Raw genomic sequence first — 19,432 nt, 5'->3', positions numbered from 1 at the left:
ATGTTATTTTTACGTGTTTTTTACGAATGAGCAATTTGTTTTTGTATCGGACTAGACTTTTTTTTTACACGGTTCTGACAAAATATAAAAAAAAAATATATGAATAAATATTGAGCTTATTGACATGACTTGACAACACTTTTATATAACAGCGAGATATTGTAAAGGTCGGAATTTTTTGTGAGAAGTACAGGTCTTAAAATGGAATGGAAAACAAAAACATTTAAGTTTTTCTAAGGACCCTGGCCTGATCAACTAGGAGTTGCGGAAAATCTTATATGTTGATGTTTTCGCGGTGTGTAATTGCGTGATTGGGGTTTGAACGTTTTGATTTTGTAAGAATGAAATGTGAAAGAAATTGCGTAAAATAAAATATACCTATCGCAACAACAATGACCCGAGAGGCGGTGTTGTGCGACTAGGTTAACAAGGGTACGCCAGGGTACAAGGCAGGCTAGGGAATCCTTGGAGATCTGATCATGATTCGGTCGAGTACCAATCGTGAAGACTCCTTGGACACATGGAAGGTTATTATGTAAGGAAGTGTTAAAAGAACTGCCTGTATGAGGAATATATTGTATGTGTGCGCGCTTAAAAAAAATATCCTTGTACCCTGAGCAAATAAATATGTTGTTATTGATAGGTCGGCCGACCACGAATGCAAGCGTTGCGTACCCTTGACCCTTGATTTAAGTGAAGCATTGAAGATGCCACTTTATGACGATATTTAATGTTGAATAAAATTAATATAATACATGTACTCTTAACTATAGACGCGTCATACTAAAATACAAATGTAAAACAATGAATGCAAGTTAGAAATAACTTAAATATTATTTGTGCCGTTTGTATATCCGAGGTCTTTATAGAGAGAGTACGTCGTAGACGTCGCATCGGACCGATAGATGGCGCCATCGTTCGTTGTAAGTCGCTCCGGCGTCACACCGCCGCGATGTTGGTAGTCCCGTTTTTCCCCACCTGCAACACAAGGCCCCCCGCGCCCCGACCCGCCACCAGCCACCCTCATTGTTTCGTCGAACGCCGAAGTGACCGGTTGTCGCGTATTCCGTTCGAACATTTTTACAGCATGGTGTCTCGAAATTAATCTTTTAGTTTCTATTTCCTTGTTATTTCTGGTCAAACCAGAGTTATTCGTGTTTTTATTTAAAAAGTGGCTTATAACGTTTCGGAATTATGAAATTTTTCAATTTCATCCGTCAATTCTTTCTTCCCTTTTAATTTACGCTCGTTCGTCTTGAATAATGAGATATATTATGCCTCGCTAGCGATCATTATTCGTCTTTCGGGGTTCTCACTATAGAAATGAACGAGCGGTGCTTTATGATTCTACCCACTTTTTTGTAAGAAAGTTCCATGCTGCAAAAATCGTTACCGTTAATCAGTTTTCTTTTTAAACTATTCGCATTTCCGAGACTAAAGTAGGAAGTGTTATCCGCGTATTAAAAGTTTCGCGCGAGAATATAAGCGGTAACGTAGGTAAGTTGCTCCGCCGGGGACCACGTGCTCCGGGGACCACGTGCTTCGCGACCGCGGGCTGCGCGACCTGCGGGCTGCGGCGGCGGCGGCGGCGGCGGGCGCGGTGGAGGAATACCGCGCTCCAAGGAGGTTTGAATTTCTCCGACGAATGGGTGAGCAGATTCATATTATTTTAGAAAGAACATGTTCGGTTTCCGATTCGGTGCGGAGGCCCCAAGCCACGTGTCGGCGCCGAAACTTACTGTAGCGCTGCGATAGCGCCGCTGACCGCGGCAGTGTTGTCCGCCGCGTCGGCGCCGCCGAGGTTGCGTAGAAGTTGCCTCCTCGTTAACGATGGCCATCTCTGCGGTGCCGCCGAACAACGTTGTGGCCGCCGCATAGGCGTCGCATGCGACGCTGTAAGTATGTCTGCTGCTGCCCCGACGCGAGCGCCGTGCCGTTAGTGATCAGTCGTCAATACGCAGGCTACCAGCGCGGCCACCTTCTGCCCCCGCCACAACGCCGCGAGCCTGCTGAAGCTGTCCACCAGTATCGCTGGCCGCCACGCTTATGCTGGCGCCTCGATGGTGATGCAGAGCGTTCGTCTGCCGTGACAACGCCGCGATCCTGCTGAAGCTGTCCACCAGTATCGCTGGCCGCCACGCTTATGCTGGCGCCTCGATGGTGATGCAGAGCGTTCGTCTGCCGTGACAACGCCGCGATCCTGCTGAAGCTGTCCACCAGTATCGCTGGCCGCCACGCTTATGCTGGCGCCTCGATGGTGATGCAGAGCGTGCGTCTGCCTTGACAACGCCGCGAGCCTGCTGAAGCTGTCTACCAATATCGCTGGCCGCCACGCTTATGCTGGCGCCTCGATGGTGATGCAGAGCGTTCGTCTGCCGTGACAACGCCGCGATCCTGCTGACTGTCCACCTGCTGTAGCTGTCCACCAGTATCGCTGGCCGCCACGCTTATGCTGGCGCCTCGATGGTGATGCAGCGAGCTCATCTGCCGTGACAACGCCGCGATCCTGCTGAAGCTGTCCACCAGTATCGCTGGCCGCCACGCTTATGCTGGCGCCTCGATGGTGATGTAGAGCGTTCATATGCCGTGACAACGACGCGACCCTGCCGAAGCTGTCCACCAGTATTGCTGGCCGCCACGTTTATGCTGGCGCCTCAGTGGTGATGCAGAGCGTAATACTGTTAACCGCTGCACAGGCGTCGCAATCCTTCTGCTGCGTCTGCCGTGTCAACGCCGCAAGCTACTTGAAGTTTTCCACCGGTGTCGTCGGCCGACACGCTGATGCTGGCGCCTTGATGTCGCCTCGATCGCACGAGGTAAGATTGCAGACGCGGCGACCTTCATCGCGCCACCGAGCGCAATACTGCGGCTGCCGCGAAGGCGTCGCTAATTTTCCTGCCGCGTCTGCCGTGACGACGCCGCGAACTCTGTTCATGCTGTTCACCGATGTAGCTGACTACCACGCTGGCGCCGGTGCCTCCCGCGCTGACGGCGGCGACCTCGAGAAGGCCAACGAGCACGATACTGCGTGACGCGACAGGGCATCGAGACGCCTTTCGAGCTGACGACGGCCGTCTCAATCTGACCGCCGAACATAACAGCGTCTGCTGCAGTGACAAGCTGGTAAGATTGCTGATGTGGGCCCTTGGTGCTGCTAGCCGCTGATAACGCCCGTCGCGCCTAAGATGTTACGCTCACCGCGAACACTGTCTTCCCCTACAATGGTGCCACGACCACGACTATCCAGGCTCCGTCTGCTACGGTATCGTTGCAGACTCTGTTGCTGACCAGGCTGATACTACCCTCCAATGTGACGCCGGGCGCCGCTATCAGCTGACATCCCGTACACTATGGTATCCACTCTTCTCTTTCCAGTTCCCGTGAAGTACGACAGTATTTACACTCTATTTTGACCAAGGACTCCTCCGTCGCCGAAGTGAGAACAGATAAATTCTAAAGATGCTACGTCCTAACGTGGTTTGGACACCCATAGTTGAACGAGGTAAGACGTCAATAACCGGACGAGGAGCCGCACTGCTGCGAGGGTGTCCTGACGATGTTCGCGAGCTATCTAATCGGAGAGGCGCCTCGCGAGAAGACCCTGTGATTCCTGTACATCGCTCATTGTGTAGGTCAAAGACATCGTAAAGGTTTGCGGAATTAAAATGTCCAGATCTGAATTCGAGCCAGCGTCCTGCATCCTGAGCGTGCAACTGTTTACCGGGTGGACACCAAAACCGATCGGTAATCTGGCCGCGGGGGTTCCAAGTACACGACGATTTCCCGGAGCCTTGTGGCGCCCCCTGTCCATTCGAGAGATTAACTTATTCGCCGAGCCTCTAATAAACAAATTGGGAAAAATAAACCCGCTTCGCCTTAGTGAACTTGAGATTCCAGCTCAAAGCGAAAGGGGCCAGGAACTCAGGAGGACTTCAGTAGTTATCATCTGGCTCGACTATATTGAATTAATATAGTGCTTGATTCGATCGTAGAATTTCACAACTTTCGTAGTCTACAGAGGAAGGTTGCACCGCTGCAGTTTCCAGCATTACCTCGTACAGCTGCCGATAGCTGTAGGCCAATCGCCCCTGTTTTGCTTGCATCTGCAGCCCGATAAGACCTTCAATAATCGGAACATTGTACGAAGTAAAGCTCTTCCGATGGAAAATAATCTTCAACAGGCGGTGGCGCTGGCGACTGAAGTCACATGCAGCCGGATTAAGGTTCGCATAGCACTATATGCTATGCACAGTTCGGTTGTATGTTATGTTATGCTGTACGATGGCAGGACTACATCTCTTCTGTTACGAGTAACTACGACAGTAACTGCTGACTCCAACAGACTGTCGTACGAGGTCAGTATGCACCCCCTGGGAGCCAAGTAAGTGACCTTCGGTGACCTCGCCTTCTTCTGCTTCGCCCGTCATCGTATCTCTTCGTCTGCGAGAGCCCTGCATTACGCCGTACAACGGTACGTATTAAGCCTCCGCCACACATAAAGCGCATTCCGCTTCGCTAACGCCACGCTATCAGCGCGCTGAATGCGCGTGCATTCCGCTCGCGTCCCGCGCGCGTTGCGCTCGCAATCAGCGCTCGTTAGTTCCTGCTAGCGCCCACTGGGCGCAACGCCAGCGTTTGTGCGGTGCACCGCCATTATTGCGCTCCGCCTACGCTCTTAAAGCGCGCATGTGTAGCGGTGTTTTAATTCACCCCTTGACCTGCTACCACGACGTGTTCAGCAACCACCAGCGATGCGACACGGACGTCTCCACCTCTCAGTCTACTCTGTCGACCTTCATTGCACGAAGTAGAAATCCGTCGCATCGGGTTTTGGATTAGGTAATGGATTACCCTAAGAGTCAATGACTGACTTAAAGAAATCGACTGATACCTCCGTCCAGTGTAGTAGCAATCGACAGCGCTCGTACTTTTCATCTTCTAGGCTAGTTTTACCGAGCGATCGGTATCCTCAAATGCCCTCACTAAAAAGAGTTCAGAGTTCAGGAGTCTCGCTTGCAACCGCGCTCGCTTGACGCGAAATAGTCTGATCGAAAATACCAGTATTGTAACAAATAGCCCTTGGGCGCGTGCGCGTGAGTGATGACCTTTTTCTGTGTTTGATATGGACGTAAGACGTTGGACTTTAAATAGTCATATCAAAGCTAATATTGATTTAGATAATTTTTACGAAGGGTTGACAAAAGCAGTATCAATTACGTTACCCTGCTACAGTACAGATAGTTACACTACTTTTACAGTTAATTTCCACACTTTGTGTCTGAAATTGGGTTTATAACCTGATAAAATAACGTGTCTGTTAATAATAATAGTGTATCTAAGGTTTTTGTATCTTGTTCAAGTCAGCCTCGCCTACATCTTTTTTGGTTTTGATCTGCGATGTATAATAATGTCATTTCTCTAACTATTCGTTGACTAAAGCTAAACGTCATCACGAAAATCTCTTTAGGCGTTTCTGGCGCCGAGATATTCGTTGATCGAAGGCTATTTCGACTGATACATCTGTAAAATCGGTTCAACAACTGATTCACTTATTCTTCTATGCTATGCCAATAGGGCTACCAAAGGCTTGCGCGCCAGCTGACTCGCCACCAGGAGATAATAAACAGGTCTCTATAAAGACCTCGGATATACAAACGGCACAAATAATATAAAAATTTTACCTTCCAATAAAATTGTTATTATTTTGCCTGGTATATCCGAGGTCTGAGTGATGCCTTCCTGGTAGGCTTAATATACCGTCGGCACTTCTCCTCAACAATGAGGGTGGCTGGTGGCGGGTCGGGGCGCGGGGGGCCTTGTGTTGCAGGTGGGGAAAAACGGGACTACCAACATCGCGGCGGTGTGACGCCGGAGCGACTTACAACGAACGATGGCGCCATCTATCGGTCCGATGCGACGTCTACGACGTACTCTCTCTATAAAGACCTCGGATATACCAGGCAAAATAATAACAATTTTATTGGAAGGTAAAATTTTTATAATATCAAATATAATAAATGGTACCAAGGACAAAAACATGTATTGTAATATATACTTGACATGCGACTCGTAGTGTATTGACGAATGCACTACGGCATTTAAAAATGTGATTATTACTAATTAGAGAGTATACATTTAGTTATGTAGTAAATAAACTTGTCTTATCGTGTTAACTTGTAAGTTGAAATTGTTTGTTTTTCTAATTACGGTTGTGTAAATTACATATATTATTTTTACACGAATATGTGTACGAATAGCTATATAAAAATCCTTTGTTTCAACTTTATAACTGTAGCTATATTATTATTGTTTCAACTTTATGACTGTAGCTATATTATTATTTTTTGTTTTATTTCGTCAAAAAAAAACAGTGTTTTATATAATTGTATTTTTTTTTTAAACTGGATCTGAAACTAAATGCAATCTTTTTTTTTCTCTGAAAAAAAAAATAAAAAAACTGGTTTTTCTTTTTGTGCTGGTGTATTTTTGGTTTATATTGAACAGATTCTTTATAATATAATATTATTATAGACTATTTTACTATACTTTGTTAAACACTATTTTTATATCGTAGTTATCTTTGGATCCAATTATACTCTTATAACAAATGTATCAAAGTATAATTATTTTACCAAAAAAAAAATGATTAACTTTTGAAAACTTATTTTAATCATTTTTTTTTTCATCAAGAAGGGAGGTGTAGTGTGTGTACTACACCTCACCCACACACGTGTATTCGTCTACTATATAAGCTGTCACTTAGGTTATTTGAGGGAATATAACTCTATACTCCGAGATAGTTGTTTCATTCAACGTCCCACATCACAACACTATCGAAGCTGATTACATCGCGCATGATTACTATATTTTAATAATTGAGATTAAAGTAATCCAGTCGCAGGCTTGGCACGTAGCAAGGTGCCGGTTCAACGAGGAAAGGTATGATATTTTACTTACTAACTTACTACCAACATGCTTTTACTAACTTACTGATAGGATTTGATAGTTTTCTCTGTTGAATATAAGTAGACGTCCGCAAAAGACGTACGTGCGAAGTGATGCGAACCGGTGCGGGATGAAATTGTTGGTACCTACTTTAAAATCCGACACGCGCTACCGCCTACCGCGTAAGCTGTGTTTTCACTTAGTGTTCTGGACAGCGTGCGTAGCCGAATGCACAAACGCTCACGAAACGCTCGTATATATCTATTATCTATTATGTATTATTGACGTGTAAATTGGTTTTACAAATAAAATATTATGATTATGATTATGATTATTATCTCTATCGCTCTTGTGTATTGGCGCGACGAAGCCAGACTACCATGCGCGGCGTTTCATTTTCGTTTCGCGTCATAGAAATGCCATTCGGCTACGGGGCCAGTTCTGAGCGAGCATTCGTTGGTTCGGCTGCAGATGAAAAGACTTGACTTCCATATTATACCTTTCTCGGTGCACGACCGAACGAATGCTTGCTCAGGTTCGGAACACTAAGTGAAAACACAGCTGTAAAATGCTATTTAGATGGCACGTGAACTCGCATGCAGTATTACTTACATTGAGGACTGTTGAGGTTACATACAACTTATCACACACATCAAATACCGCCATCAGTTCTTGCACTGTGTAAATGGGTCGTAAGACAGCGTTCTGGTAACCCGCTCGCCCGCTCCATTCAGACGTGCGGCGTTGCGGAAGCCCTGGGGACCGATCTTTGAATCTCGAACGCATGAATTCGCCGTTCGAAAGTCTGTGGAATACGACGTAATGCTACAACTTTTGAACGGCGAATTCATGTGTTCGAGATTCAAAGATCGGTCCCCTGGTCGATTCACTGAAGCTGGTCCAGCCAGCTCCAGCAGACCCACTAGCGATACTACTCATAAAGATACGCAATGCTCTGTCGCAACAAGACGGACGAAATAGAGAGAGAGATAACTACGATAAGTATAAAATGGAGCATCAACAATTGTACTCTTAGATGGTCTAGAGCCTCTAGTGTACATTTTATTGGAACTCGTTATGTGTTTCCAAAATGACGTGACGAAATAAGGCTAACAGAAGTAATTAAATTTACACTAAACCTAGTCACGTGACCAGATTTTCTAGAATATACCAGCAACGTACCACGCGTGAAAGATAACGAATAAACGCTGCAATTGCAACCTAGAGTATTACTCGTGATAGAACTTTTCAAGGTCGGACCAAAGCTGCAGTTGCATTTAAATGATTATACAAAATGTACAGGTAGTTCAAAATACAGACAGCAAGAGCGGATCCAGGTTCGAACTCAGGGGGTGGGTCACGTGGTCAAATTGTATGACCAACCTAGTAGCACACTCAATGAAGCCTATCTCGCGGGAAATAATTCGTGTATAGGCGAATTTTGGCATAGTTGTAGGGAATGATGTTCTAATCCACATACTCAAAGTACTGATGGGTAGGGGAGGAGCTAACGGGTGGAGGGGGGTGTAAAGGTCCCTTTTTTTAGTTTTTCGCGAATAACTCTTAAACTGTGGCACATAGCAAAAAATGTTCTGAAACACAAATAATCTTCATAAAATTATCTACAAAAAAGTCTTATACAATTTTTATTTACACGAACCGTTTGGAGCCACATTTGACCCCCTTCTAACTCAAAAAATATTTCACATAAACGTGTTATAATGCAACGTAAAAAGAAACCAACGCGCGTAGTAAAAGTATGAGCTATAAGCGCTCCTCAATAAGCCCGGTACTAGCAGCCCGCCTTAGTGCGTTTTCACATTATCCGATCCGATATCGGATGTCGGAAGGATTTCAAAGGCAAAAATCCAAGACGGCGCCTTAAATGTACGGGATATCGGTCCTACTTCCAATATCGGATCGGATAATGTGAAAACGCACTTACCCCGCGCGCGCGCGCAGCCCTTTATAAGCCACCGCGCGGCCAGCGCTCGCTCACTCCAGTCGTCCTCAAAACGTCGACGTAAGACCGCCCCACAAGGATGGGGCGCGACCAGATACAGCCCTCACAGCGCCCAACGCGGAAGGGGCTACTCACACCCCAGCAGGGGTGTTGAACGACATTACAGCAGCGCTCGCTCAGTTTGTCTCGCGCAGCGATCCGATCACATTGTAGCTGACTTGACGAGCAAAGCATCACGACCGCCCGGTATTGCTTTGATGGGATGATAAATTCATAAATAAAATTCCTAACTATCTTCCGTCTCTACTTCGATGGGAGCTCCGTTAGTGTATGCTCCCGAGCATACACCACAGACACTTGAGCAGGCAATTCCTGCTTTTCGGCAGCCGCATCGCACCCCACACCCAGTCTTGCATCGGCAAAATATAGTTTTGAGAATGGAGTCAGGTGCCACTGGGTCGTTGGTTGTCACTGGCTTTAATATGCCATCGCCTCTTCTAGTTCATCCCCATTCAGTAGGTGGTAAATAAATTGTACGTTAAATACAAAATATTTGTACGCCTGCTTGAATATTGAATGCACGTGCTAAACTTACCTCTATTTTAGGAAAATTTTATTTATTGAATCCGAAAAAAAAGGCGTACAAATATTTTTGTATTTAACGTACAATTTATTTACCACCTACTGAATGGGGATGAACTAGAAGAGGCGATGGCATATTAAAGCCAGTGACAACCAACGACCCAGTGGCACCTGACTCCATTCTCAAAACTATATTTTACCGATGCAAGACTGGGTGTGGGGTGCGATGCGGCTGCCGAAAAGCAGGAATTGCCTGCTCCAGTGTCTGTGGTGTATGCTCGGGAGCATGCACTAACGGAACTCCCATCGAATTAGAGACGGAAGATAGTTAGGAATTTTATTTATGAATTTATCCCATCAAAGCAATACTGGGCGGTCGTGATGCTTTGCTCGTCAAGTCAGCTACAATGTGATCGGATCGCTGCGCGAGACAAACTGAGCGAGCGCTGCTGTAATGTCGTTCAACACCCCTGCTGGGGTGTGAGTAGCCCCTTCCGCGCTGGGCGCTGTGAGGGCTGTATCTGGTCGCGCCCCATCCTTGTGGGGCGGTCTTACGTCGACGTTTTGAGGACGACTGGAGTGAGCGAGCGCTGGCCGCGCGGTGGCTTATAAAGGGCTGCGCGCGCGCGCGGGGTAAGTGCGTTTTCACATTATCCGATCTGATATTGGAAGTAGGACCGATATCCCGTACATTTAAGGCGCCGTCTTGGAATTTTGCCTTTGAAATCCTTCCGACATCCGATATCGGATCGGATAATGTGAAAACGCACTAAGGCGGGCTGCTAGTACCGGGCTTATTGAGGAGCGCTTATAGCTCATACTTTTACTACGCGCGTTGGTTTCTTTTTACGTTGCATTATAACACGTTTATGTGAAATAGTTTTTGAGTTAGAAGGGGGTCAAATGTGGCTCCAAACGGTTCGTGTAATATTACACACGGTGCTGCTTGCTACTTTTGTTACTTGAACCTGGCTTGACACGCTACCGCGTCTCTATAAGAATAAACGTATTGTTCATAAACAAATGAGTTTATTCCTTTATTGTCCATCTTTTCCCTTCCATATCTCATGAACGATTGGTCCCAGATAAAAAGTGTATAAGACTTTTTTGTAGAGAATTTTATTAAGATTACTTGTGTTTCAGAACATTTTTTGCTATGTGCCACAGTTTAAGAGTTATTCGCGAAAGACTAAAAAAAGGGACCTTTACACCCCCCTCCACCCGTTAGCTCCTCCCCTACCCATCAGTACTTTGAGTATGTGGATTAGAACACCATTCCCTACAACAATGCCAAAATTCGCCTATACACGAATTAATTCCGCCGACGGACAGTTAAATGTCTTCGTTAGGCGTGCTATAGCGCTTTCTATGCAGAACCAATAAAATTGTAAGGATCGACCGTTCCATTATTTGACCTACAAATACAGTTCTTTATTTTTACCGTAAATATTGTTATGGTTGATCCATCAATTTAATACTTAATTATTGGTTCCTTCTACTTCTAAAGTAGTATCAATGTTAAATGTTCCAAAAGTCCAGTATTTCGTTTTCCAAAAAAATATCACGTGCTTACACCTATTAAGAACTTAGTCATCATCATTGGCCATGACATCTTAGCAGATGATTGTTGCAGTGATTTTATTGTGTGGTGCCGATACATCGTCTTTGGTGGCTTAGTAGTCCGATGGCAGCACGACACCTTTTGCCACATCTGTCACAGGTGAAACGCGAGTCAAGAGGAGGAGGAGCTCTGGAACGGAGCCTTTTCTGCTTAAGGTTGTCGAGCCAGGCTTTGTCGTGCTCCGTCACCCCGTCGGATAAGTCGCGGCGCCATTCAGGTCTCATGCTAGCGCGTGTCTCCCAACCGTCTAGGTTTATACTAAAAGATTTCATATCCCGTTTACAGGAATGTTTGAACCTTAACATTGGGCGGCCCACAGGTCTTGGTGTCAGCAATTTCCCCAAGCATGACTTCAAGTGGCAGTCTCTCGGGGCCCAGAACTTAGTACTTTAAATGAAAATACCAGAACTTATTCCAAGAAAATGTACCTACATATAATCAATTTATTGTGTAATCACTTTATTAGACCGCTATCAATTAGATCATATCGTTTCATTAAGTTTAACTACAAAAACTCGCGTCAATGCTATTGATTAGCTAGTCTTATCATATTTATTTATTTATTTAATCTTTATTGAACAAAGAAACACAATGTACAATAGGCGAACTTAATGCCATAAGGCATTCTCTACCATAAGTAATCTCATAAGTAATAAAGTAACCTCATAAGTGTTCATAAGTAATATTCCACTAAATCATATTAATAAAGATAATGTTGTCATAAAAACTAAAGGTATTGTAAAAATGTGCACTAACGTGATAATTATGATATTTTGATTGCAACTACTTAGGGTCTTATTTAGTGATCAGCAGAGGTTTCAAATTAACATTTCTTTTCTGACATTCCATAAGTGTCCAAGAGGAATACTGATTATACGAGCAAATTTTGTCACTTGAGTCCCACTACAACTGCATCCCTCACTCTTCTTCCACTCGTTCCTCTTTAGAAAAAAAAAATGTTCAATTAAAAAGGGGTATAAACCCACAGGAGAGATGTAAATAAGAGATATACCGGATTTACTCGGATGTCTGTTTCATTGAATGTGACTGGAGTCGAAACATTCCACAGGAGCTTTACGGTCAGGCAGACTTTAGTTGACCGTCGATGTATTAACTTTTTACTTTTCTACAGAGACATTTTTAAAATACTAGAATTGCTGTTTTTTATCTTCAGATGCTGGCTACAAAACTTCTGGTCCTCGCTCTGGCGTGTAGCTGCGCTTACTCTATTCCCCAAAAAGCAACAAAACTGAAAACAACAATCTTCGGAGATGAAAAACTAGAAGGAGAAATCTTCGAAAAATACGACGTAGCAGCAGTCGCTCTCAACGATGATGTAGCTTTGTACAGACTGCCGACCACCACTAGACCTACTCACTACAATATTCTTTGGGCCATGGATTTCACGTCGAACCCACAAGCCTTCGGTGGAACAGTTGAAATTCAATTGCACGCCACGCAAACCGGAATCAGCCAAATCGTTCTCCAGTCTGATGACCTTACTATTGGCACTGTAACTCTAGTTCAAGGCAATACACCCGTTCCTGTGACAGTCACCGAGGAGACTGCGTATGACTTCCTAAGGATCAATCTTGTTTCTGGATCTCTTGCCTATGATGCCACAAATCCGGTCATTTACACTTTGACCATCACTTTCGAGGCTCCTATGCGAGATGATATGTCCGGCATTTACAAGAGTTGGTTTAGGAATCAATACAACGATTCCGTCAGGTATAACTAGTAATTTTGTTTTAATTAGTTTTGTAAGTCTAAAAGCCTTTGCTTATAATGACTGGTTGTGTTTCAGCTGGATGGCAAGCACTCAGTTCCAGGCCACGTCGGCCCGCAGGGCTTTCCCTTGCTACGACGAGCCCAGCTTCAAGGCTACATTCGACGTCACCATCAGACGCCCGGCCGCGTACCGCAGCTGGTCCGCTACCCGTATTTCCTCAACCGTAACATCTGCCAACAATCCGTGAGTAACATTATTTTAATGACACTTAGATAGAAGTACGACCCAAGCTATATTCACCTACTATAAGTGTTGTAAAAATAAAATCCATGACCGCACCATCAAATGTATACTATTTTATATTGTTTACAGTGGCTTCGAAGACGATATTTACCACACAACTCCTCTCATGTCAACGTACCTCTTGGCTATAATCGTCGCTGAATATAAGAGTTTAGAGGTCAACAATGTCAACAACGAACTTATCTATGAAGTAATTGCTCGTCCTGCTGCTATTGACGCTGGCCAGGGTCAGTACGCATTGGAAGTGGGCCAGGAGCTTTTAGCTGAGATGAACACACACACTGACTACGACTTCTATAGTGTGGTTGATCATATTAAGATGACCCAGGCTGCGATTCCTGACTTCTCCGAAGGCGCTATGGAGAACTGGGGACTTCTTACGTACAGGTGAGGCCCACAAAGACCCATAAATGAACAATTTACTACGACATCAAGTTCAGGAGATAAATGAAAATGAAATGAAAATAAAAATATGTATCTTTCAAGTAGGCATATTACAATGCACATATGAACGTCAAATAAAGCTACGCCGGCGGGGATATCAGGGTTAATCCTGTGATGACATTTGTATGCGTTAAAAATACGGATTTAGCTTTTCAAGTGTGTTCATGTCATGTGGCTAACCTTAATTAATTTAGCTTAATAACTGATCGTAATTCATAACTTGTTTTGGCAGTTTGTTATCGATGTATTTATTAACTTTACAGGCAGACACGCATTATATCCTCAATATATTTCTTTAGTATTTCTAATCCTAAAATATTCTATTGTACTATTATTACAAAAAAATATCATTTTTCAGGGAAGCCTACCTCATGTACGACCCCGTCCACAGTACCAGCTACGACAAGCAGCTGGTTGCTTCCATCCTCTCTCACGAAACCGCCCACATGTGGTTCGGTAACTTGGTCACTTGCGACTGGTGGGATGATTTGTGGCTCAACGAAGGCTTTGCCACATACTACCAATACTTTCTTACCCACAGGGTAAGTTCAAAAAGATCCAAAAAATTGCCTTCTTTTTCTAAGGACAACCGGCTGGATGATTCCATTGTTTCAATTCTAAACTTTAGTAAAAAATTGATATCAATTCAGTGTTGCTATAAGCATATCCACCTACTTTCAGGTCGAGGATTACATGGGTTTCGAGACCAGGTTCATAACCGAGCAAGTCCACACCGCTTTGCTCAGTGACTCCACTGCCAGCGCTCACCCATTATCCACATCTGGTATCGGAAGCCCGGCGGCCGTCAGCGGCATGTTTTCGACTCTGTCGTACAGCAAGGGAGCTGCAGTCATCAGGATGACTGAACATCTTCTTGGCTCTGAAGTTCACAGAGCCGGTTTGAGGAACTACTTGAGGAATAAGTAAGCAATTCTGTGTAGTATCTACTAGTCTTCTACTTATTTAATCTGAATGCTGAGGATAGTAATATCGTGTCATTCTGTTGCAGACTAGGTCCCTCCTTAGGCATCCGTTCCTCGCCAAGCGCATGAGAGTACCTACTTAGTTGTTCAACTTATTTAACTTGCAGCTACTGTATTGAAATCTGGAATCGTATCATGAATCACAAAACATTTTCTAGGGAATTGTTATCTTTCAATTGAAGTAGGTGCTTATTGTCTAAAGTTTTCATCAACAGGCAATTCGAGACTGCTTTGCCAATTGATCTCTACACTGCATTGGAAGAGGCTGGTCGAGCCGCTGGCGCTCTAAGCGAGTACGGCCCCGACTTCTCTCTGGTCGAATATTACCGCTCCTTCACGTACCAAGCCGGACACCCCATACTTTACGTGCAGGTCGACCACCAAACTGGTGACATGACCATTCAGCAGGTAAATATTATCGGGTTTGACGCAATTACTTCCGTATTTCAAAACGTTTAATTTCAATTTATGATTTCATTTGTATGTAGTGAATTAATATGCCAAACAAACTAAATTTTTGTAAGTTAATATTTTGGTTAGTTTTTTACAAACTTCGCAATCTTTCAAATCATTCAAAATTTTATTTTTTTCAATTCACCCAAACCCTATCTCTGTTTTACGCAATGCGCGTCTTACTCAGATTAGCAATTAACCATGCTTACTTTTTTCTCAACAACCTTTATAATAAGGTTTTATTGCTTTTCAGCGCCGCTTCGATATCAACAACGGATACCTCGACGTCAACACTCAGTGGGTCATCCCGATCAGTTTCTCCAGCGCCAGTAACCCTGACTTCACCAACACCAAGCCGTCGCACATCATCCGCAAGGCCGTCACCGTCATCAACCGCGGCTCCGTCGGCGACGAGTGGGTTCTGTTCAACAGGCAACAGACTGGTATGTTTGAGTCTTTAATTTATTTCTGATTTGTTTTCTTTCAAATTCTTTTATTGATAAGAGACACTGACACTTTAGCAGTTTCATATACTTTGTCTATCTTTTTTAGAAATAAAGACATGAGTTTATTTATTACATCTCTGTTTTTGTTGTCTTTGAAATTTATTACATGATATGTTTATCTAGGCAGCTGTTATATTTATTAGTTTTGCTGAGCATGAATCATGACTCATAGTCACTGATAGACATAAGAACTACCTATAGCACCGATTAGTACGTAAGGTTTTACTGTTAGTACTAATTGTAAAATAAACAAATAAACTGTAGATTCTATGTTTCCTAATCAAAGTCCAAAAATTTTCTTAATGTCCTCTTAATTACAGGTTACTACCGCGTGAACTACGACGACTACACTTGGGATCTCATTACTGCTGCCCTAAGAGGAGAGGCCAGGACCCAGATTCATGAATACAACAAGGCGCAGGTAATCAAAGCACTACAGAAAATAACGATACTTACTCCTTTGGTTAAAATCGCAAATTTCAAAATGTCATTCGAGGTCATTTAATTACGAGTAGCTATTGATATATTCAATCATTATGAATTACGAGTTGCAAAAAAATATGAATTTCTGAGATTTTATGGACGTATGATTTTATTTTGTAAATTAGATTTTGCTAGGAATTTAGATGCATACCAGAATTTTAGCATACCTTTTTTACATTACACAGATAGTCGACGATGTCTTCCAATACGCACGCTCTGGCATCATGAGCTACAACAAGGCTCTGAACATTCTTTCCTTCTTGGAGTTCGAGACCGACTACGCCCCTTGGGTGGCTGCCATGACTGGCTTTAGCTGGCTCAGGAACCGGCTCACTGGCACCGTCTACCTGGATCCTTTTGAGGTAACTACCCTTTAAGATTATACAACACAGTCTTATCCTGATAAATCGTCTTGGCAATATAGGCTTCTTGCTATCTAGGCCAATAGTAATAGTAGTAGTATGTGTTTGTGTTTATTGTTTTATTTGTTTAAACTTTAATGTAAAAATTACAAAAAATTGGTACAAACAGGGGAATGAATAACTCATGGCATTCAGTAACATTACAGTTAACCATCATCTATATTACAATAAAAAAAGGGGTTTCGTAACTCAGCGACCTCTCGTTTATTTTTGCAGACCAGTAAATTGGTACCAAAATATTGTAATCATTGGATTACATACTCATATTAATTAACCCAAAAGTAGGATCATGATAAACTACTTATATTCTTGTTATTCAAATAATTCATTTTTTATTTTCAGGCTTTGATCGCTCAATGGTCTACCGCCGTGATGGCCGATCTCACGTACTACCCGACGTCAGACCCCGAAGACTTCATGCGTTCGTACCTTCGTTCGGACCTGGCTCCTATCATGTGCCGGATGAACAGGGACCCCGCCTGCCGCACCGCTGCTGTTGACCAATTCAACGCTCTGAGGACTTCTAATGTTGAGTAAGTCTAACTTCTTTAATACAGTTTGGTTTTAATAGCCAGACTCTTCATTTTATATACTGCGATGGCTCTCAAAGTGCTTCTTAGCCTCAACGTAAAAGCTATAGTATTTTAAGTACCTACATACCAAGTTTCATAATTTCTGTTCTTTGATAAATTAAACTACTGGGAAAGGCGACATTGATGCCGCTGTCATAGCTGTATACTCTTGATGCGTGGAATAATTCTTTCCATTCAGCAATACTACGCAGTCCGTGATAGTGTTTCAATTTGTACATTGTTTTTATTTAAATATTAAGATAAGCTTTAAATTCTTCTGTTTTATCCCTGATAAGAATGGAACGTTAGATGGAACTATTATTTATATCATATTTATTTTACAGAGTGTACCCCGATAATCGCGCATACGTGTACTGCAACGCTCTTCGGGAAGGTACCGCCGAAGAGTTCTACTATCTGCGCACGCGCTTTGTCCAGCACAACGTTTACACGGAAAAGATCCTTCTGCTCCCATCTCTTGGCTGTGCTAAGTCCGCTGAAGCTCTCGGAGTGTGAGTGTATATTTTTATCTCTTTACACTTGCTCTGTTAAAAAAAGCTTTTGACATAGAACTTCACCGATCGTTGCTTTAATTAAATAAATATTGAAGGGACTGTGGATATTTCAATAACGGGACACAGTTACCTAATTATATTGAATAATGTAAAATACGTCACTTAAATTGCTGAAATATTTGGAAATTGCTCAACATTTCTTGTCAAAATTAGTTTGAAGACTTTTTGTATCTAAATAAAATTAGAGACCCATGATTTTATACTATACAATTGGGTTGCTTATGTTCATGGCCGGCGATGACTGCTTCCTATTAGGCGGCTTGTCTTCTAGTTTGCTGCCTATATCATAAAAAATGTGACAATCACGAAATATTAGCAATTCTCTATGAAGGTTTTGATCTATAGGTTTTATTTTAACAAGGAATTGTTATTTTTCTTTTTAGTTTCCTGACCGATATCTTCCAAGACAATGAATTGATCCGTCGTCAGGACTACAACAACGCCTTGAACTCCGCCGCTAACGGCAACAAAGAAAACGCACAGATCGTCTTCAATTTCATTCAAAACAACTTCGCATTAGTGCAAAATGCGTAAGTTTCTTTCATCTTCATTTTGGATATATTATCTTATACTGTGATTGTTTGATATATATCTTCTTACGTTTTTGATTTCAGGTATCCTGATGTGGCTACTCCATTGTTTTACGTATCAAGTAGGCTAAGATCTGAAGCTGAAATTAACACGGTTGGTTTTTTTTAAGCTGTTTAACATTTATCGAAGTAATATCGTATAAGTATAACTCCTTCAGGTTTTTATCAATTCACTTTTTGCTATCTAACTTCGAGTTAAGTGTTCTCAAATACTAACGGGAAAAAATTTCTTTCACCAGTTCCAACAATGGGCGACCCAAAACCAGGCTCTCCTGGGCACATCGTACCAGGCTGTCATGAACGGCGCGGAGTCAGCCAGACAGTCCATCCAATGGACCGCCGGCATCGTCGAAGACCTCAACAACTTCCTCACTGCAGCAGGCTTCCAGCCTGTGACGACCACCACTCAGCCACCGCCCACTGAAACACCTGCTCCGGAGCTTGAAACTAGGCCGGAGCTCACCCAACCAGAAACGCCAGACCTCCCTGACTCCGCTGTCACTTCGGTCTTATCCATGACCGTGCGTGTTCTATAATGCAACTTCAGTATTCTGTGTCATTCAGTAGAAATTTTAAGTATTCAATTAGGTATGTTAAGCGTTACCTGATCATCGTCTTTTTCCTTATGGTTAAGATTTGTTGATTGTAAATATTATTTAATTTATTTAATAAATCTTAAATAATAAAATATTAAGAACTTTATTTTTATATTATTCTTTCCCGATCGATTTTGACCACAGCGACTGTGAGCTCTGGCAAGCATACATTTCCAAATCCACCTGTAGTGCGGGTTGGTAATAGCAAATCTTATACTTTTAAACGAGCAATTCTTGTATATTTATTTATTTATATATATATTTATTTAAATATTTACACTGACGATCTCGGAAACCGCTCTAACGATTTCGCAGAAATTTGTTATGTGGGGGTTTTTGGGGGTGAAAAATCGGTCTAACTTATCCTTAGGTCCCGGAAAACGAGAATTTTCGAGTTTTCATGCGTTTTTCTTCGCACGCCATCTCGTGTGCAGTAGTTGTACTGTTAAGACAGAATTCTTTCGGTCGATGTAAGTACTATTTATTGCAAACACTAGATGGCGACACAGGTCAAGGCTAAAACGAATAGAAAATACACTATTTGAGTTTTTGTGGCGAAATGCGCGCCATCTCGTGTGGAGTAGTTGTGTTGTTAAGGCTGAGAATTCTTTCGCTCGATGTAGGTACTATTCATTTTTGAACTAGATGGCGACACATGTCAA

The 19,432-nt window shown here is 43.1% G+C and overlaps 1 protein-coding gene across 1 annotated transcript; it reads left to right on the top strand.

Annotated features, from left to right (window-relative positions):
• Nucleotides 1–6,786: 6,786 nt before the first annotated feature.
• Nucleotides 6,787–18,876, top strand: LOC125224696 (membrane alanyl aminopeptidase-like). The gene is made up of 15 exons (XM_048128130.1): nt 6,787–6,939; nt 12,286–12,842; nt 12,919–13,086; nt 13,216–13,533; nt 13,949–14,132; nt 14,272–14,513; nt 14,789–14,981; nt 15,280–15,469; nt 15,853–15,953; nt 16,201–16,377; nt 16,780–16,970; nt 17,354–17,521; nt 17,968–18,114; nt 18,199–18,268; nt 18,414–18,876. The coding sequence occupies exons 2-15, from the start codon at nt 12,286–12,288 to the stop codon at nt 18,708–18,710; spliced, it is 3,003 nt and encodes a 1,000-aa protein (XP_047984087.1). The 5' UTR covers nt 6,787–6,939; the 3' UTR covers nt 18,711–18,876.
• The last annotated feature ends 556 nt before the right edge of the window (nt 18,877–19,432 follow it).

This window comes from Leguminivora glycinivorella, chromosome 3 (assembly GCF_023078275.1).
Source record: "Leguminivora glycinivorella isolate SPB_JAAS2020 chromosome 3, LegGlyc_1.1, whole genome shotgun sequence".
NCBI classification, from domain to species: Eukaryota; Metazoa; Arthropoda; class Insecta; order Lepidoptera; family Tortricidae; genus Leguminivora; species Leguminivora glycinivorella.
This window is presented reverse-complemented; position numbering and strand designations above follow the sequence as displayed.

Bases quoted from the DNA above. Each gene is read 5' to 3' on its own strand.
- LOC125224696 (XM_048128130.1), top strand. From the start codon at position 12,286: ATGCTGGCTACAAAACTTCTGGTCCTCGCTCTGGCGTGTAGCTGCGCT. The intron at 15,470-15,852 runs GTATGTTTGAGT...TCTTAATTACAG, and splicing joins GTTCAACAGGCAACAGACTG to GTTACTACCGCGTGAACTAC. The intron at 16,971-17,353 runs GTAAGTCTAACT...TTTATTTTACAG, and splicing joins CTGAGGACTTCTAATGTTGA to AGTGTACCCCGATAATCGCG.